We start from the raw sequence: 20607 nt of genomic DNA on the forward strand, positions 1-20607 counted from the left end.
TGCCCTGTAGAAGTCAAACCCTTCAGGTCCACACATGATGGACAGGATAAGTTATCTGCACAAGGCCCCAGAGGGAACAGGATGCCTCCCTGCTTGGGCTTGGAAATGCGATCCAGGCATGCCTGCATGTGGAGGAGCCAAATGAAATCTCAGAAAAGCTTCTGGACAGCAGGTAAGTGGCTCCAAAGAACCCAGAAGGTACCACAGACCTTGGGCCTGTTCTGCAACAGTAACCAGAACAGAGAGGGACCCAGTTGACAAGGTATATCCCATACACCAAGGTCAGCCATCCTACCACAATGACGTTATTAACATATCACTCACGTGATTCCCTTTGCCCAGTTTCATGCTCACTAAAGCCTCTGATTTTGACTCCCTTTGCAGGGGACCACATGAATGGAGCAGTCACTATGACACCAAGTCTCTGGCCCTGTAGCACTTAATATTTCTCATTACAAATTAATAAATGGCAAATTTGACTAGGCCTCTTGTGAGTCTATTTTTTTTTCTCTGAACACGATCAACTCTGATTTTAGGTTTGCAAAGCTGATATCCAGACCTCACCCGGGGATGTGCATGCAGCCTGCACATGTAGTGGCAGGCCACCACACCTTCACCTACTTTCTTAATCAATACTTACAGACTACTGACCACAGCCCCAAATGGGAGAAAACCTTCCTGCACTGCAACCCTGGGCCTGGATGACTCAGCCAGCCTCTAACAACCTGGTAAATATATTGTTTCTTTCTTTTTAAAACATATTTATTTATTTTGGTTGTGCCGGGTCTCAGTTGCGGCATGGAGGATCTAGTTCCCCAACCAGGGATCGAAACTAGGCCCCCTTCATTGGGAGCCTAGTAAATATTTCTAATGGCAGCAGTGACATTAAGCGCAATTTCAGGAAATGGCGAGCCAGCTTACACTGCCCCAAATCAGGGTGCTTTTCTGGAGTACAGTCATCTACCCAATCATAATAATGCATACCAAAAAATAGAACAAAGCGCTGTCATCATGTCATTTTCTAAATGTTGCTTTGCACATGATCCAGCATCTAGTGATGGCATTAAACTCCTGCATACATCAAGGAGCAACATACTTATGGACTCAAAGATCCTTTCTAAGCAAACTGAGCTACATCTACTGGGCAGATGTTTCAGCCAGGACATTGAAAACATGTTTATGAAGTGTTTATACATCAGTAGGTTAAAAATTTTGTGATAGCCAAGTGCAAATTTAGAATATAATCTTGTAATTTAAAACTCTATTTTTTATCCAAAAAAGCCCTGTGTATAGAAAAAGGAAACAGGGATGAAATATATAGGATTAACAGTGAGAATTTGGTGGAAGGATTCTAGCCCATTTTTCACTTTTCTGTTTTTTTCTCAAACGTTCTGTGAAACTTTATTTTTATTTATTTATGTTTTTGGCCATGCTGTGCGGCTTGTGGGATCTCAGTTCCACGACCATGGATTGAACCCAGGCCCTCAGCAGTGAAAGCGTGGAATCCTAACCACTGGACCGCCAGGGAATTCCCAAATCTTCATTAATTTTAAGTAAAATACAGAATACATTCTAATTTTCTAAGTTACCTTTTGAAGAAACGTATGCAACCAAGATGAATGAAAACAGAGACTACTTAAACGTCTTAAGTAATTTTCCCACTTGTTGCAAACAACAAAGAAAACACAGGATCAAACATGTGGACTGAGGCAGGCTTGCAAACGAGCCAAAGACCTAATAAGACAGCCAATGCCAGGAATGAACTGTGGGGACAGCCACCATCAGGCCTGCTGACGCCATCTTGAGAAGCAACATTTCCCAAGAAGGGGGAGGGTTGGCTTAACCTGACCCACCTGTGTCCAGAAGTGTCATGATGATGGGGGACACGAGCAGATTGCCTTTGCAAATCCCCAGCATGATGCCAAATCCTCGGCCAGCACAAGGGTTGCTGTTTTGGTGCAGCCAGGGCGGGTATGCTTTGTCTTCCATTTCTGAGGACGGACCCCAGAAAAGCAAGCCTGAAGTCTCAGATTCTGGCACTGTCAAAAGCATAACGAAATTAAAGTAGTAAATCTGGATCCTGTTGGAGGCTCTCCACCATGCCAGCTGCCCTGAAATCAAATGAGTCTTGCGCTGATGAATACGCCCAATTCCCCTCCATCCCACTGTAGAAACAAGAGCGGCACTGACTTTCCCAACAGATGTTTCAAGCACCTGCAAGTTTCTGGAGCAGATTAATTCTTGCCTTTGCATCAAGATAATTTGCATTTGAAACCTACTTCCCAAAGGATATGGAGTTCAACACATCACTAACACAAACCTTTCTAGGTCACCCGCCCCTCCCACCTTTGAAAGAAACAAAGCTCCTCGGAAAATACGCCATAATAAGCAAGTTGCTTCAAAGTTTTAAGACATCGATCCTGGGCAGTTGGCTCCCACCCATACTTATTTTACATGAAGCTTCCTACTGCATGTGCTCACATTTCCTGAGAAAAGGAACAGGAAAGGGCTGGGCTAGCTTAATTTGACCTACCTTGTGTCCAGAAGTGTAACAACAGGGGGTCATGGTTGCATCACCTTTGCAAGTCTAATAGCCACCTCTTTTGACTTTTTTTTTTTTTGACTTTTCTTGCTTGCTCTCAAATTTCACTTTCTGTGAACAAGGCATGTCAACAGCGCCACCTCTGGGCGGAGTGTGGTTCCTCTCAGCTTCCTAGCCCAAAATCAGCAGGAGAAAATGCCCTAATTTGGGGGCAACTGATCAAGTTGACTTGTGTCCCCTTAGAGGATGAGTGGAATGGTGCACAGGGCCTCCTGGGAGCCATTTCAAATGGGGAGATTTTGAGATAATAAAAATTATCAATCCAGTGCCAGGGGACAAGCATACCTGGGGGTGCGGTTCTTTGCTTCTTGATTCCTGCTAGGAAAGCACACACAAGGGGTTCCCTGGGCTGATGGGACAAGTGACCTTAGGAGCAATGGGAGCTCTGCACCAATCCCTTCTCTGCTCCAGACCAACAAAAGCTGGACAGTGGGAATCACATTGCTCTTTGTACCACAACTTGTCTGGGAAAAAAGAGAATGTGAAGATCAGGAAGTTGGGTGATCAGGCTGCACTTGACACACACAGGGGCTCAGTAAACAGTCCGTTGAATCAGTGAACAAAGCTGCTGGGAGGAACTTGTGCCCTGGGGCAGCCAGTGCTGCAGCTCTCAGCCGGCTGTCTCCCCTTTTTATTTTTATTTTAAAAAAATTTTATTTTTGGCTGCGTTGGGTTTTCGCTGCTGCACGCAGGCTTTCTCTAGTTGCGGTGAGCAGGGGCTACTCTTTGTTGCGGTGCAGGGGCTTCTCACTGCGGTGGCTTCTCTTGCTGCGGAGCACGGGCTCTAGGCATGCGGGCTTCAGTAGTTGTGGTGCGTGGGCTCAGTAATTGTGCTTGCGGGCTCTAGAGCCCAGGCTCAGTAGTTGTGGCGCACGGGCATGTGGGAGCTTCCCAGACCAGGGCTCGAACCCGTGTCCCCTGCACTGGCAGGCGGATTCTTAACCACTGCGCCACCAGGGATGTCCTGCCTCCCCCTTTTTAGTATGAGTTCCTGGTGCTCAACCACAGCTCCACAGACCAGCCCCAGAGCATTCGCTGCCCCTTCTGGTGCTACAAACATCACCTTCTAACTGGGACTGTGAAGTCAGGGAGACCTCCTGACACAGGTGGGTCAAGATCCAAAGGGCATAAAGAAGCTGTGGCACATATATACAATGGAATATTACTCAGCCATAAAAAGAAACGAAATTGAGTTATCTGTAGTGAGGTGGATGAACCCAGAGTCTGTCATACAAAGTGAAGTAAGTCAGAAAGAGAAAAACAAATACCGTATGCTAATGCATATATATGGAATCTAAAAACAAAACAAAAAAATGGTTCTGAAGAACCTAGAGGCAGGACAGGAATAAAGACACAGATGTAGAGAATGGAACTGAGGACACCAGGAGGGGGAATCGTAAGCTGGGATGAAGTGAGAGAGTGGCATGGACATATATGCACTACCAAATGTAAACCCGATAGCTAGTGGGAAGCAGCCGCATAGCACAGGGAGATCAGCTCAGTGCTTTGTGACCAGCTAGAGGGGTGGGATAGGGAGGCGGGGAGGGAGACGCAAGAGGGAGGGGCTATGGGGATATATGTATAGGTGTAGCTGATTCACTTTGTTATACAGCAGAAACTAACACACCACTGTAAAGCAATTATATTCCAATAAAGATGTTAAAAGATACAAAGGGCAAGATCCAAAGCCTGACCCAGGGCTATCACGCTATGCGCCCCCGACAGCACGCTGGGACAGGAGAGCAAGTGGTCAAGCCACTGTTGCCAATGACCAGACACTGTTCTTGTACTTGCGGCGGGGTGGGGTGGGGGCAGGTGATAAAACACAGTGTTTCTAGGTACAACACATGGTGTTGCATCTTTATTCTACGTCTGATCATAGCAAATCTCACAAAGCCAGACTGCAGCCAGGCAGAGTGCCACGTGGCGACAGGCAGCCAGAGGAAAGGAAGACAATCTCTTCTGTTGCAAACACTGTGGACGGAAAGCACAGCCTTCTCGCTAGCCTACCCAGAGGCACTGAGGCCACATTCCCATCTCCAGGCCCCAGGGACATCCCTAAAGGGTGACTCCCATTTGGAGCTTCCAAAATCCAGGGCACCTCCGGGAACCAGTCCTGGTTCCAACAAGTCATTCTGAGTCCAGGCTCTCCCACTGACTGCTGCATCTGGACCTGGCGTCATGGCAGCTTGAGGGCTAAAAAGGGGCCTCAGACTGGACCAGAGCAGCCCAGGGGGTCCCGGGGCTCAGGACCGTTGATCCTTTCTGCGGAGCTTGTGTCCCACCTGGGAGCCCCGCTGGGCAGCTCTCACCAGGCCTTTGAACTGTCCCTGCAGCTTCACCTTCTTCCTGCAGGGACAAGGATCAGAAGGGTCACGTCTCGCCGAGAAAAGGCAGCCCCCCTTCCCATAACATCAAAGGGTGGTGTCCCCACCCCAGCACCAGCAGGAACAGGGGAGAAGGGGCGCTGCCAGGTGGTGGGTGGCACGTGATCCGTGCAGACCACACCCATCATGTTTAAAAGGGCAGTTCAAGTCAAGGATACTTGAAGGTGCATGCGAAAAAGTAAGAATAAAAAACCGGGACCCCTGGTGGCGCAGTGGTTAGAATCCGCCTGCCAATGCAGGGGACACGGGTTCGAGCCCTGGACCGGGAAGATCCCACATGCTGCAGAGCAACTAAGCCCGTGCGCCACAACTACTGAGCCTACGCTCTAGAGCCCGTGAGCCACAACTACGGAAGCCCGTGCGCCTAGAGCCCGTGCTCCGCAACAAGAGAAGCCCGCGCACCGCAATGAAAAGTAGCCCCCGCTCACCACAACTAGAGAAAGCCCATGCACAGCAACAAAAGACCCAACGCAGCCAAAAATAAATAAATAAAATTAATTAATAAAAAACCGGAAGAGACTTGAGCAATCGAGTGGAGAGTGTAACGAGCACAGCCCTCACCCCCGACCCTGCACACGCCGTACCTGCGGTTGAGCTTGGTTTTACTGAGGGGGATGTAGGCGTAGGGATCGAGCTGACCTTTCTTCTTCATGTCACCCTTTGCTTTCTGCTCACCCAGAGAAACAGAGTCAGCCAGGAGGGTGGGCTTCTCTTTCCACCCTTGCCCCTGACCTGACAGGCTGAATCCTCCCTTCCCTTCATTCTTTGCCTCAGGTGGTGCCAAAGAGCTTCTGCAGCCCTGGACAGCCATCCAACAAGGCCTGGACTTCAGGTGCTAACAAAACCTTTGTGTACCCCTCAGTGTGGCCTCAGGCTGGCTCCACAAAGGTGCCTCTCCAGGGCAGTGATGGGCACAGCTGCCCCGCACTTCCCCAGAGACTCTGCCAGGAGAGTCCTTGCCCCACCAGCAGCTCTTACCTTGGCCTTGTATTCGGCCCCGGGGGTAGCCTTCTTGGCCACAGGGCGATGGATGCCAGAGCCTCCCGCTAGAGGGGGAACACAGAGGCCATGAGTCAGGTAAGGCCAGGGCAATTGGGCAGCCTTCTCCCCGGAGAGCTGCTGGGGAGATGAGTCACAGCCAGGACCGAATGGTTGTCCCCTACCAACAAAGAACAAAGAGACCTTCCTCGAGAAGGGACTGTCCAGCGACTTGACAATTAGACCACCGAGCTCCTCAGACTGACCTGAATCCAGAAACCTACCAGTGACCTCTGGAAACACATATATCCTCGACTAACATAAAATACCTCACCCTCTCCAAACTAAATCTGCTCCATTTGTTCTGGGGAAAAGAACATAGGCTTTGAAGCCAGACAGACTGGGGTTCAACTCCCAGCTCTAACCGTAGGCATGGCTCTTAACTTTCTGGAGCCTCTTAAGCTCATCTGTAAAATGAGGCACTAAGGCTTGATCTCATTCAGGCTTCACACCAAAACTGTGAGTTAGAAAGGCAGCTCTTATCCCATCGTACAGACGTGAAAACTGCGGCTTCGAGAGATCGAAGTGCTTCCAAGGCCAGTGTTATTTCCAGCCCGGACTTCCACACAGTCATGGATGGAATCACATAGTGGCGACTAGGGAGGGCTCTCTTAGATGACCCAGATGAATCTCCTTTAAAGGTGAGAAACTAGAAGGTCAGAGAGGCAGCGTGACCAGGCCAAAGTCACACAGCTAAGAGCAGCTGGCCAAGCAGTCCTGAACCCAGGCCTCCTACTGCATCGTGTGGTACTACTGCTTCTGCACCACACCATCTCAGAGCAGAGGAGGTGAGCTGGGCCCTGGCCTGGGGGGCCACAGAAAGAGAAGGAGCCCTGAGGCGCTCCAGCTGGGTGAGGATGCCGTGGGGCTCTGAGAGCATACCTGCTACTGGCATCAGGGACCTCCCACAGGAGCCCCTGGACCTCCAGATGCAGAACAAGAGCTCTGCTTCGAGGGCCTGGGGGCAGGGGCCCTGCGGGGGCTGCCTTGGGGGAAAGGAGGCAAAGGTGAGGCAACAGAGGCCTCTCCTGGCTTTGGGCAGCCACCTTGGTGCCTCTAGCAGCTATTCTGGGGAAAGGAACAGCCTGGGAGCCCAGAAACAACTGTACAGGGGAACTCCCTGGGCAGCCCTCCCAACTGCCACCCTCAACATAGGTCAAATCTGGCCTGACTCAAAGCCAGAAAAGAGAGGCAGACATCTCCCAGGAGAAGGGTGAGCTGCAAAATCTCAGGAAAGCCTGGGTTGGTGGGGAAGAGACGGGGCTCAGGGGCTCCCCAGAAGGGCTGGGGGTTCTGTGCACAGATCTCCTAACCCCCAGGCTCTCCCTCACCCACAGACCCCCTTGGTCCCCAGCCCAGTCTTATGGGACATATCAGCCAATCTTTGCTGGTGCCAACTGAGTACAACCAGGCCATGCAACCTCTTGGCCCTGCCTGCAACACACCCTGCCTAGTGCAGGTGACAGGGAACCTGCTGCAAGAGAGGAGAGAGGAAGCCTCACCTTGGTACTGAGGGGGCATCTCCAGCTCCTCACTGTCAGCCTCTTTCTGCTTGAGCTTCTGGTGCTTTTTCTATAAAGAGGTAACAAGCAAAGTTCATAAACAAGAGGACATGATGATACTCACTAATGGTAGCCGCAAAAGGAATCGTATCCTGCGTTAGTAGAAAAGGTTCTCTGCCAAGCACTCGATCCCCCATACAGATGAGGACACGAAAGCTCAGAAAGGGCAAGTAACCAGGCAAGGCCACACTGCTCGGCAGCAGAGGCGTGGCTTCTAGCCCAGGTCCTCACTGCGGAGCTCATGTCGGCTGCTCCACTGCTAGGCCTCTCCACACTGAACTCCCCCAACAGGGCTACAGCTGCCCGTCTGGGCACCTTGACCTCAGTTTAGCCCAGCCTTCCTAACGGGGATGAGGTCCTCAGCCTCTCTGGGGAGAACAGCTTTATCGGTACTTCGTCTCACATGACCTCCACTGCACCCTCCCCATTAGTCAGACTCACTGATCTCTGACTAAGTGCAGGCCCTGGGGATACAGGGGACAAGACCCATTTCCTGTGCTCCTGGGGCCCTCAGGCAGGTGGGAGACCCCTGCTCAAGTCAGTCATCACAGTCGCTCAACAATGCTACCGTCCCCGGAGTTGTAAGCACGAGGCAAATGCTACTCGCCAGGCACCGTGCTGGGAGCTCCAAGAGGGAGAGGTGGGCCTGACAGCAGCCCAGCCCACCAGGAGATCTGAGCCCGGAAACTGACAACCAGGCAAGGTGGAGGGCTGTTGTGTGGGGAGACCTGAGCTCGCAGGGCTGGCTGCCCCACAGTGTCTCTCCCACACTGCCTGGGAAGCCTGTTCAAACTACAGATTCCTGAGGCTAAATCTCCCCAGGGACCCAGGGCACCTGAGGGGCATTCACTGGCTTAGGGGCCAGATAGAAGAGAAGGTGTGCCAGGTAAAGGGAATGAGGCTGCAGCACACACAAGTGTGTCTGGGGAACCAGGACATCCAGTTTTGTTAGTTGAGACCCAGCAGAAGGGGCTCCTCATGGAGAAACAGAAACGGGCTGGAAATGTGGTTGTGGCCGCATCATGGAGGTGACGGCTCAGTTTGTTCTTGGTTCAGCTGGCACCTGGCAACAGTTCTGCCCACTGGCAACTGCAGCTGGCATTTTATGCTCCCACGACTGAGGGCAGGGGAGTGAGACTAAGCAACTGTTACGCAAAAAAGCCCCCAGGGAGGGCTTCCCTGGTGGCGCAGTGGTTGAGAGCCCGCCCGCCGATGCAGGGGACACGGGTTCGTGCCCCGGTCCGGGAAGATCCCACATGCCGTGGAGCGGCTGGGCCCGTGAGCCATGGCCACTGAGCCTGCGCGTCTGGAGCCTGTGCTCCACAACGGGAGAGGCCACAACAGTGAGAGGCCCGCATACCGCAAAAAAAAAAAAAAAAAAAGCCCCCAGGGATCCCAATGGCAGGTGATGGATGCCATGAGCCAACCGGGAGCGTGGCCACCCTGGGACCCTCTCGGTGCCGTGAGACAAGGTGCCCCAGCCCTGCTCTGCTGACTGGGGGCCATCCTTTCACAGCCGCAGTCAGTTCCCCTGGCCAGGAACAAGGGTAGGCTGCAGAGGGACTGCAAAGCCCCCTGTGAGGATGTGCTCAAGGAATCAGGCAGGCTTCAGCCAGAAAAAGATTTCCGGGAAAAATGTAATAATGATGATGATGGTGACAACGATGAACAGCCACCACTTCCTTAGTGTGACTAAGTGCCACACATTTTACATATAAGCTGGGATTTGAGTTCAGTCTGGGGCCAGAGACATGCACTTTTAACAACGCCTGTGGCCTCAGGCAGGCTGCGGATGATAGAGTCCCCACCTCCTGGGAGGATTAGTGAGGTGACACATGGGACCCTCAGCACTCCTCAGTGGTGGGTGCCCCTCCCCCAAGTGGAGGCAGCCCCTGGCAACATGCAGGCCGGCTGTTGCCCCTGCTGCCTGCACAGCACATGCCCTCGGTGGAGAGACAAGGGACCGTCTCTTTCTTCCTTCAGCTGGACAATACAGCCAACACCGAAGGAGGCACTGGGTGTTTCAGAGGGAGCCAAGCCCTCTCCACGCCCCACAGAGGGGTCAGCCGTGACATTGCATGCCCCGGGCTGCCTGCTGTGTGCCACCGCGAGGCTCCACTGAGCAGTGAGGAAGCAGGGCAAGTGAGTATGTGGGAGCGGGGAGACGGCGAGAAGCTATGAGGCCCAAGGTTTAGGTCTAAGGGCCCCGGCCCTCCAGCAGCAGGAATTACTCACACTCCTGACGCCCACGTCTTCCATCAGGTCAGCCATCTCTTCATCCTCCCCTGGGGCCAAAAGGAAGAGAGACCTGTGAACACTCAGGGAGCACCCCTGTCCTCCCAAAGCCCACAAAAATTTCAACCTGCCTCCTCCCAGCTCATCAGGGTGCAAGGGCTGCCAACTCCAGCCCCAGAAGACCTATCCCGTGGAAGATAAGACCCCTGGACCCTGCCCCTTCCTCCTTCCCATCCTGGGCCCCACGGACGACAGCCCCTCAAGGAAGCGGTGACCTGACTTCTAAAGTGAATACAGCTTTTGTTGAGACTCTAAGAAAGCCCCAGGTTTCCTGGGGAGCCAGGCATTCCCGCAGCCCCACATACACTCCACTTTGCTGGGAAGACTGCCCTATTCCCCTGCTTAAAAACCTTTCCCTGCATTTGTGCTAGGCATTGTGTGGCGATATAAAGAAGTATGAACCAACAAAAAGCATAGGCAACAAAAGATAGATAAACAAAAGATAGATTAGACTCGATTAAAAATGTTAAATTTGTGTATGTCAAAGGACACACCAACAGGATGAAAAGGCAGCCTACAGGATAGGAGAATGTATTTGCAAAATACTTTCAAAAGATAGATAAACAAAAGATAGATAAATTAGACTCCATTAAAAATGTTAAACTTGTGTATGTCAAAGGACACATCAATAGGATGAAAACGCAGCCTACGGGATAGAAGACAGTATTCGCAAATCATAGATCTGATAAAAAGTTAATATCCAGAATAAAGAAAGAACTCCTATAACTCAACAACAAAAAGAAACAACCTGAGATGCAAGAGGGACGGGATATGGTGACATATGTATACGTATTGCTGATTCACTTTGTTATACAGCAGATACTAACACAACAATGTAAAGCAATTATACTCTAATAAAGATGTTAAAAAAAAAAACCAATTCAAAAATGGGAAAAGGACTTGAGTAGACATTTCTCCAAAAAGATAGACAACAAACATGAAAAGACGCTAAACATCACTAATCATTAGGGAAATGCAAACAAAACTACCATGAAATACCACTTTACACACATTAGGATGGCTACTATCTATGAAACAGAAAACAGCAAGGGTTGGAGAGGGTGTGGAGCAATTGAAACCCTTCTGTCCTGCTGGTGGGAATGTAAAATAGTGTAGCCACCATGGAAAACAGTAGGGCAGTTCCTCAAAAAATTGAAGACAGAACTACCACATGATCTAGCAATTCCACTTCTGGGCATACACCCAAACGAACTGAAAGCAGGATCTTGAAGAGGTATTTGTATATTTATGTTCATAGCAGCACTATTCACAATAGTCAAAAAGTGGAAGAAAAAAAAACAAAAAAAAGTGGAAGCAACCCAAATGTCCACTGATGGATGATGGACAAACAAAATGTGGTCTAGATATACAACAGAATAAGGCAAGCTTTAAAAAGGAAGGAAATTCTGACACAAGCTACAACACGGATAAACCTTGAGAACATTATGCTAAGTGAAATAAACCAGACACAAAAGCACAGATACTGAATGATTCCACTTATATGAGGAACCTCGACTCATATTCAAATTCACATTCATACAGACAGAAAGCAGAATGGTGGCTGTCAGGGGCTGGAGGAGGGGGAAATGGGGAGTTGCTGTTTAATGCGTACAGAGTTTCAGTTTTGCCAGATGAAGAGTTCTGGTGATAGGTGGTACAACAATGTGAATGTACTTCACACTGGTGAACCGTACACGTAAAAATGGTTAAGACAGTAAATTACATGTTACGCATATTTTACCATTTCTTTAAAAAAGCTACCAGTATATTTTAAAAAATAAAGAACTTTGAAACTGATCAGCTGGAGGGAAGACAAACTGAAGTGAAGTCAATCAACAACCAAACGTCATAAGAAGCGTGTGACTAAGTACGGAAGCCTGGCAGTCCCTGGGCTTGTTGGGAGTTCTGAGGGAACACGGCTGAAGCCAAGGGCCCGTGCAAAGGCCACAAAGGACTTGCACTGGATCTGAAAGAGTGGAGAGGGGCTGGGAAGGTGGGGGGCAGGGGGCGGGTGGGCATTTTTAGCGTCAGGGTTCCATGCGCAAGAAGGGAGCAAGGAGACGGGATACACTGAGGGTGAGAAGGGGACAATGACGAGGCCAGATCTGGAAACAGTGTCACCACATTTACCCCCGGCACCTCTATATGCTGTTCAAGTCACCATTTCATCTTCACTATTACACCCGCTTTGGAGTGAGGAAACTGAGGCACAGAGAGGTTAAATGACTGTCCACAGTCACACAACTAGTAAGTCAGGTTGCAGGGGCAGCAGTGACAGCACTGGTTGAGTGGCTGCGGTGAGCAGGCGGTGAGAACCAAAATAAAGAGGAAGACATAAAATTTAGAAGACCCAGGCTTTTGTGATCTTACGTGATATGTACAGAGATACGTGAATACAGAGATAAATGCAGAGGGAACAGGAAAGACGAAATGGGACTTGGAGATGTTACACCTGAGCAGCCCCTGGACAACAGGAGACAATGACTCGGGAGAGTCTGGCTCTTTTCACCAATAAATGAGCTTCCAGGCCTCAGCCAAGTTTACGCTTGGAATAAAAAAACACAAAAATTTTCAAAAAGGAGGAGGACAAGCAAATAACCAGACCAGAACAGAATACAATAGAAGAGAGATTAACAGAGTGTATCACAGATGGTAAGAGGAAGTACTACTGCCTTTTGAAAGTTTTGTTTGAATTATGGAAGTACTGTGTAAATGCCTGGGTTACACCATAAAAAGATTTCTCAATGTGGTCAAAAGAGTTTGAGAAACAAAAAATTTGAGAAAGTTGCCCGAGATACAAGCTCCTTATATCTGTTTTTACCTATGTTTCCCCCCAGAATGGTCGCTGAGTGAATGAGTGAACAAACAAATGAGTGGATGAATGAGCAAACGAGTGCAGCCCTGGCCCAGGCCAGCTGCAGCTCCTGAATGGGCAGGTGGCCCCACCTTTAGCGCCTTCCTCTTCCTCCATCTTGGCGTCGCCATCCTCCTCCTCACGGATGATCAGCCGGCCGTCGGCGCTCACCTTGAAGCCGTGGTCCTTCTTCTTGCCCAGACCTGGCCCAGGCTGGGTGGCTGGCGGGGCAGAGTCGGGAGGTGAGGAGGTGGAAGGCCCGTCCTAGCCCGCTCACACCCTCATCAGAACCGACGAGCCTGGGTCTGTGACTTGGATGAGTGCCCGCGGCACTATGATGTGCATGTGTGGGAGGCCAGGGTGCCCGCGGGCCTCCCCAGAGGCCACTCCGCTCCTAAAGCTGGCCCAGGGCAAGCCTGTCCCCTGTGCCCATGGGCCAGCCGCTTCTTACTCACCCAGGACTCGCTGGGCCACCTTGGGGTCCAAGAAGTTGAGGGGCTCGTCCCCGCCACCCTCCTTCAGCCACGCGCGGCCCCTCTGGCGGGCCAGCCTCTGCTGCTCCTTGCCCCGACTCCTCTCCTCCTCCTCGTCCTCCTCGTCCTCCGAGTCAGCCAAAATCTCCTCGATGCTAAGGACAGACAAGCCCCAGTCAGGGCGCTCCAGGAGAGGGAGGGCAGCTGGGCACGGCCTGGGCAGGCTTCGGGCCAGGGGAGACCCGGCCCCCAGCGTCCCGCCACAGGTCTCACCTGTCGCCTTTGCCCCGGAAGGGCTCCTCCTCCTCCACCTCCTCTTCCGCTGCGGCCTGGCTCAGGGCCCGCTGTTTCCTGGCCCGGGCCTCTGCTTTCCGGATGTTCACCAGGACTTTCTGGTACTCCTCTGGCAGGAGCTTCCTCACCAGCTCGAACCTGAGGCCACAGAGACGGGCCGGTGAGGTGCGTGGGCCAGAGAGCGCTATCCAGAGCGAGGTGTCCAGCCAGAGCCCTTCCAGCCCCCCAGCCTGGCCCCTTCTCAGCAGCGGTCCTGGTGGACTGGAAACCCCTTGACCCCTCCCCTACTCCCTCCCAGTCAGGGCACAGACCCGAACTTGCGGATGAACTTGGTGAACAGGTTCCGAAGCTTCATGCGGAAGTGCCGCCGCATGTCGTCCGAGAGCTTCCCGATGGCTCCCATCTGCGGGGCAGAGCAGCGGGGCTTCAGGGGGAAGATGCGCCCCCTCACCCTGTCTGCCCCCCACACCACGGGTTTCTCCTGGTTCCACGAGTCCCTCCTACTGCCCTGCATGAATCTCTGGCTGGACCGCACTCCAGCCTTCGTGAGAAACACGTGGCCAGCAGGTACCATCTGCAGTGTCCCTCGGTGAGGCTGGTGGTGCAGGGCCCCCTCGATCCTCTGAAGGCTTGTATAAACCCCAGTCACTCCAGGACAGGTCGCCGCTCAGGCCGTCCTCCCCATCGCCGGCCCGTTAGGCGGCAGGGGCAGGCATCCTGACTCTCATCTGCCCCTTCTCGCTTTGACCCGACCCAAGGCCAGATGCAAAGATGACACGCAAGAGGGACCTAGAGCCCTGATGCGATTCAACCCAGCTGGAAGTGGGAAACTGAGGCGGCGGGTGCAGTGGATGGAGGGCTCACAGGACAGTCCCAGCTTGCTGCACGCCTTATGCCCAGCAAGAGGGGGCCAGGGACCCAACACCAGAGGGCTCTTCAGGCCCTTCTGCACCCCAGCAGGGGCATCTAGAGAAGCCTTCTCAAACCCAGAAGGTCACAGTGCAAGAGGGCAAATAAAAAGGGAGGTTTGGGTCCCTCCCGAGGGACACCCCAGAGTCGCAGTTCTGTTCCCAGGACTGTTCTCACTAGCACTGTGGCCTGGGAAAATCCCTGGCCTGTTTGCTACCCATAAAACAGGGGGTGGCCCCGCCCACCGCCCCTGCCCTGCAGAGCCCCTGCTGCTGTGGGGGGGCTGCGGGGGGTGACAAGTGGCAGCCTGGGTGCTGTGCCCCTTTACCTCCACCACTGGTCTCTTCCAGGGCTCCTGCATGACCTTCTGCTGCACAAGACAGCGTGTAGCCAGAAAAGTGTTTGAAGCTGGCTGGCCTCAAGGCTCACTGGGTCTCTGCCGGCAGCTCGTGGGCCACTATGCCACTGGCCGAGGGGAAGGGGACACTCACCACCAGTTGCACGTGCTTGGCCAGGTGTGCCATGTCCATGACGACCATTGACACCTTGATGAAGCCCAGTGCTGATCTGACCACGTCGCGGGTGCGGGAGGCCAGGAGCAGGCACACATTCTCCAGCAGCTGCTCCATCGTGCTGGCCCCCATCAAACCTGTGGTGGCCAGAGGGCCACTGTCAGAGACACCTGGAACCCCACCCAGACCTAAGACCCCTGCCGCGTCACAAGAGTGGGAGCTGACACCTGGGGGACACTTCCAAGTGCCTGGCACGTGTCTAGTCACTTTCTGCCAGCATCTCCTCTAGTCCTTCAGACACGCTGTGAACAGGTGCTGGTTTTCTCCTCCATTTTAGAGATGAGAGAGCAAGGTTCCAGGAGGTTCCTAAGTTTGTTCAAGGTGTCACATGGCTGGTAAGAGGCAGAACCGGGACGAAAATCTAGGCGTGGGACCTAACCTCCTCCGACCCACTCTGAAAGCGGGATACGGGCAGCTGTGGGATGAGGAAAGCCGAGCTGGGCAGGAGAGGAGGCGGGAGGCGGTCAGGCCTGGTTCCAACTCTTCGTCCTCCGTCCCAGGACCTTTCCCTGTTTCGGTAGCCACACTGTCCTGATCTCCTGGACACTTTCCTACCCCGAGGGCTTCCCAGGCCTTCAAGGAAATAGCGTTTACCTTTAAACTCGAAAAGGAGGTGGGTCAGGGCCAGGATACTGCAGCTGACCATGGTCACAGCGCCCACGAGACCGGGGTAGATCAGGACGAGGTAGCGCTGCAGGGCCTCTGGGAGGGCAGAGAGCAGGAGCTGCCCAGGGCAGAGCCCACCGTGTGTGCTGCATCGTGGGCCCAACCGGAAGGGGGGCTCCCACCAGAGAGGAGCAGCCCACCCAGGGCCAGCGCCCAGCAGCTCCCTCTATCTTTTCTCTCTGATGGGCGAGTGCGGGGTGCCTCCTCACCCAGGCCGGGAGAACAGCGCCCACCCCAGCCCCATGCCACCCGGGCCTCACCTGCCGGGTCTGGGCCAAACCGAAGGAAGGCGTGGCCCATCTCCACCAGCAGCGCAAAAGCATTCTTCCGAGCTCCCACCGACACCTCCTTGGTGCAGAGGATCACCTGCCCAGACAGCCCCGTTAGCACGGGCTCCCCAAGCTGGCCACCCCAGGGTTGGCAGCCTGAGGCAGAGCGTACGGGTAAGGGCACTCACGCTCCCAGACAGTGAATCCAGCCCACCCCCACTCCCACTACTGCCCTCCCCTGATCCTGGTAGGCCTTCAGGAGCCCCACTCCAAGGAACCCCAAATCACAACACACTCCCCTCCCGCACCCCGCACCTCCGGGACGAGGGCACTGATGAACTCCTCGTGCTCGGCGGAGAGCTTCCTCACGATATGTATGAGGCACTTCAAACGGGGCTGCGGGACAGGGGGACAACAGTCAGGACCCTCAGTGCCACCTCCGCCCCTTAAGTCCCTAAGCGTCTCCACGCTGGTCCTCTCCTGGTGTTGCTCGTCCCCCCTCGGGCAGAGCGGGGCCCCTGGAGTCCGCACCCTCTTGGCGGGCGAGGAGGTGCTCCGTAGCGAGTCCAGAAGGGTCTTCTTCAGGTCGTCCAGGTGGCTCTGCACGAAGCGGGCGCCAGGGCCCTGGGGGCTGGCGCACACCTCCTCCAGCACGCGGTAGGCCTTCTTCTGTACCCCATGGGACTTGCTCTGGGAGGGCGTATGGTAGACAGGGGTGGGTGAGAGAGGGGGCTGCGGGGCACCCCACCCTCACCCAGTCCAATAACATCCACAGAGCAGCCACGTGAGCTGTGACTGGCCCTGGTGGGGACTCAGAGAAGCTGGCCCTGCCCTCTGGAGCTCGTGACATCCAATGGGAGGGCAGGGAGAACACAGGTTAATGAGAGGCTGATTCTGGGCCAGGCAGGGGACGCTGAGGGGAGTGAAGCCTACCCAGCCCTCCATCCCTTCCGCTCCCCGCCGGGACACCTCTCCCGAGGTTAGGTGACTCTGCCCTGGACTTGTGTGCCTGCCTGCACGTTCCACCAGAGCACTTCTCACGCTGTTGGGTAACTGCTTATTATACTGTTGCAGTGGTGACAGTTTTCAGAAGGTCACGCAGGCCTGACTTTTGCGTGGTGGTTAGCCACAGCGTGCAGGGGCGAGCATGTCAGGCAGGGGACCCAGCATGTGCAAAGGCACAAAGGGGCTGTTATATCTGGAACCCTTAAAAGCAGCCTAATGAGGCCGGAGTGGCAGCAGGGGGATGAGGCTGGGTAGGATGAAGATCAGGCCAGGCGGTGATGGGCCTAGTGAGTGAGTCAGGCCTCGGCTCTACAAGAGGCATCTTAGCAGGTGAGGCCCAAGCATGGCCGTGCATTTCTGTCACTCTGGCACCTACATGATAGAGTACAGGGCTAGACAGATACAAAGGGCAGCCATGCCATGAGAAAGCAGATTAAAACCCGATCCTGGGCAGCAGCAAGGCATGGAGACAGGGCCCACGTCCCCCCACAAGTGTGGGCGTGTGGGGCTCCCGGCCGCCACGGCTCACCTCTAGGTAGGGCCGGATGGTGGAGTACAGCTTGCTGATGGCGGCTTCATCAGCGCGGGGAGCCAAGGCCACGACCAGGTCCAGGACGGACAATCTGCTCAGCGACAGGAAACCAAGGAGGGGCTTAGTGGAGGCTGGGGAAGGGTATGCACCATCAGTGTCCTCGTGTCTACTGGGTACGGGGGAGGTGGGAAAGGTCAGGGTGAGGAGGACAAGGGGCTCGAAGAAGCCCATGGACAATAATCACTGCCTGTAACCTAACTCAGCACTCATAAGGTACCAGCACTGTTCCCGGCGCTTTACATGTCTTAACCCCTTCAATCCTCACAGCAACTCTATTGCAGGCATTATCATCATGCCCATTTTACAGATGAAGGCACAGAGTAGAGTAGATAAATAACTCAACCAAGGTCACAGCTTATAAGGGGCAGAGCTGGGATCTGAATCCGGGCAGCGTGTCTCCAGGGTCCTCACACTTCCCTAGCAGACTACAATGGTGCTCCAGGATGGAGGAACTGGTCAGGCCTCAGGGTAGAGGTGGGACATTCAATATCTCAAGACTTTCCTAAATAATTCCAGACAGATACACAGAGCTTCTGCTAGACATACTCTCTAGCTCCCTGGGCTGCCCCAGCTCAAGTGGGGCACTTACCTGGTGAAGTCAGAGCTAGCAGGGTCCAGCACCTTCTCACTGGCTTTTTCCAGGAAACCATTCACCAACTGGCAGCCCAAAGGGATAAGGAGGGAGTTGTTCAAGAGAAAATACACAGCAGCAGCAGGTCACAGATTTGCACCCTCGTCTCTTCCCCCTCCTCTCCTCCCTTTTGAGAAGGCTCGAGCCCAGCCTACTGCTGGCATATGGTCTCCTGTTCTTCTGGGGGCAGAGGGCCAAGTAAGCCATGGTGGGTAGGGTCTTGACCTTTCCAACACCCCAACCCAACACTCACCCACCGGAGACTGTTCCTCCCCCTCCTCTACCAGGTCACCTGAGGCTCAGTAATGGTGAGGTAAGTTTTGATGGTTTCCAGCACGGCCCGGCGAGGGGCTGGGGTGTCTCCAGCTGCAACGGGCTGCCCGTACAAGTTGAACAGGATCGGCAGGAAGTTCTTCGCAAAGCGGCTCACTTCAGCACGGTCGGCCTCTGGCAGGAGGACCAAAGTTTGCACAGAAGGGCCAGGAGATGACCCTGCCTCAAAGGCCACTGTGGTTGCAGCCCAGAGGCATTCTTGTGGGGGGACCTGTGACAGGGTCATGGGTTTGAGGCTTTTCTGGGACAGGAGAGGCTGAAGCCAGAGCACAGAGGACGAGGGGCCACCACAGTCTATGGGGCCAGCCAAGTGCTAGCCCCACGTAAAGGCTGGACAACTCCCAGCAGCTCTCAGTACACTGAGAGTAAAGAAAGAGAAGGGGCCGTCTTCAGCATCCTACTGACTCCTCGGGTCCCCAGTGGACACTCAGGTCCTTGAAAAGCATTAGCGGTGGCTCAGGCAATGAGCTGGACAGGCAGGGTCAGGGGACTCGCACCATCACAGCCACCTTCCACCAGCCCCGACCCCAGAGCCCACACATACCCGCCTCACAGCCCTTGGTGATGAGGGTGCGCAGGGCCTGGCACACAGTGACCCTCAGGTCTGGGCGCTCGCTGATGGCCGTGCCCAGCGTCCGCGCCAGCCCTTTGAAGGCGGTGGCCACATCCGTGGGCCTCGTGCAGAACCCAGGCAGGAGGGTCCAGATCTGGGGAGGGAGGGGATGATAGAGGAGAGTGACGACCAGCAACCTGTGCCCACCTGTCCTCCTCACACCCCCCAGCTGACCCCTTACCTGCCACTGGAGCGTGTCGTAGATCTTGGACTCCACTGTGCTGCCTGCCTGGGCCAGGTCCATTGCTAGAGTGACACAGGACACAGTGTGACCCTGGGCACACTCCTGACTGACAGGCCTCATGTTTACCCAAACCAAAAGCCCAATGATGAGGACAGGAATATGGGCGATGCCCCTGCTCCACAGACGAAACATAACACTTATTATTAAACAAACACTCGTTTGTTCTAAAAAAATGAAAAGACCTATGTAAAACAGAAAGCGACATCTCCCCACAATCTCCCCCGCAAATCTTCCTCCCCATTTCTGACCTTCTTATATTTCTCCAAGCACGTGCACACTTTTAAAGACGTAAAAAGGATTGCCTTATAAGTATATTCTTCTGAAACCTGGTTTTACTTGAGAATAAAGCTGGTAACACTTATCAAGCAGTTTCGACATGGCAGCCTGTGTAATGCGCACTTACGTGATTATTGCATTTAATCCTCACACCATCGCAATTATCGCCCTCATTTTACAGATGAGGAGCAGACCCAGGGGAGTTGAATAAACCTGCCCGAAGTCACCAAACGGTGGAGCGGCTGAGCTGAGCTTTCAATCTAATCTACTCAGCTCACCATGGACTAAACACGTCCAATCCCCCATCGGTCTCTTTCCTTCTGTACAGTGAGCACTCTGTGTCCCATGGTGGGGCTTTATTATGACTGACTTCATTGGAGCCCCACTGAGGGATGTGTGGGCTGTGTCGGGATTTTTACTTGGAACATCTTTGTATATATAAATCGGTGTGTACTTGTCTAATTATTCCTCTGGTGGGAGAAAAGGCCCCTGTCTGCCTGCCTCGGGGCAGGGGTGCCTGGCCACGCCTCGGACCCCGCTGATGACGGCACTCAAGCACTGGCTGACCACCTGCTCGGCCCAGGGAGGCTGCCGAACGTCCTAAGGCTGGGGCGCTGGACCAGGAGCCCTTCCCGACCCTTCCAGTGAGGCTCCAGGACTGTGGTGGGCCCGTACCTTTCCTCTTCAGGGTGGTAGCCAGAGGCAGGAAGTAAGCGGTAAAGAAACCAAGTCGAGTTTCCCGGACATGGTCTCGGATGACAGGCAGCAGCCAGCTCCGAGGGAAATCCAGAGTCTCTCTGGGAGGAGGGAGGGGAGGCGCAGTGAGGAAGGGGTGACGGCCTGGAGCTGTCTCCCCACGGAGCCGAGGAACAGGACAGGTCCTGCTCTGGCCGCCCCCACTGACCCGCACGGCACGTGGAGACGTCAGCCGAGGGTGTGGACACCCTCCCAGCGGAGAACAAGCCATGTGGCTCTCCTGGGGCTGGAATGGA

General features: G+C 53.9%; 1 protein-coding gene across 2 annotated transcripts in view; it reads right to left on the minus strand.

Annotated features, from left to right (window-relative positions):
• Nucleotides 1–1853: 1853 nt before the first annotated feature.
• Nucleotides 1854–20607, minus strand: part of RRP12 (ribosomal RNA processing 12 homolog) — a 30150-nt gene continuing 11396 nt past the window's right edge. The window contains exons 15-35 of one of the 2 annotated variants that reach the window (XM_022569189.3): nt 20291–20412; nt 19277–19341; nt 19027–19189; nt 18442–18596; nt 18108–18175; nt 17456–17549; nt 16453–16611; nt 16237–16317; nt 15913–16018; nt 15581–15688; nt 14906–15063; nt 13817–13908; nt 13485–13643; nt 13194–13366; nt 12831–12959; nt 9825–9874; nt 7530–7599; nt 5968–6035; nt 5574–5656; nt 4888–4951; nt 1854–2039 (exon numbers count right to left, since the gene is read on the minus strand). In XM_022569189.3, coding sequence (XP_022424897.2) covers nt 1869–2039; nt 4888–4951; nt 5574–5656; nt 5968–6035; nt 7530–7599; nt 9825–9874; nt 12831–12959; nt 13194–13366; nt 13485–13643; nt 13817–13908; nt 14906–15063; nt 15581–15688; nt 15913–16018; nt 16237–16317; nt 16453–16611; nt 17456–17549; nt 18108–18175; nt 18442–18596; nt 19027–19189; nt 19277–19341; nt 20291–20412 — 2338 coding nt within the window. In that variant the 3' untranslated portion in view covers nt 1854–1868. Of the gene's footprint in view, nt 2040–4824; nt 4952–5573; nt 5657–5967; nt 6036–7529; nt 7600–9824; nt 9875–12830; nt 12960–13193; nt 13367–13484; nt 13644–13816; nt 13909–14905; nt 15064–15580; nt 15689–15912; nt 16019–16236; nt 16318–16452; nt 16612–17455; nt 17550–18107; nt 18176–18441; nt 18597–19026; nt 19190–19276; nt 19342–20290; nt 20413–20607 lie in introns of those variants that run through there. The other variant, XM_022569192.3, reaches the window with a different exon arrangement.

The sequence above is a fragment of the Delphinapterus leucas genome, chromosome 16, assembly GCF_059928025.1.
Source record: "Delphinapterus leucas isolate spDelLeu-1000000601 "Yukka" chromosome 16, BTC_Dleu_Yukka2, whole genome shotgun sequence".
Lineage (NCBI taxonomy): Eukaryota > Metazoa > Chordata > Mammalia > Artiodactyla > Monodontidae > Delphinapterus > Delphinapterus leucas.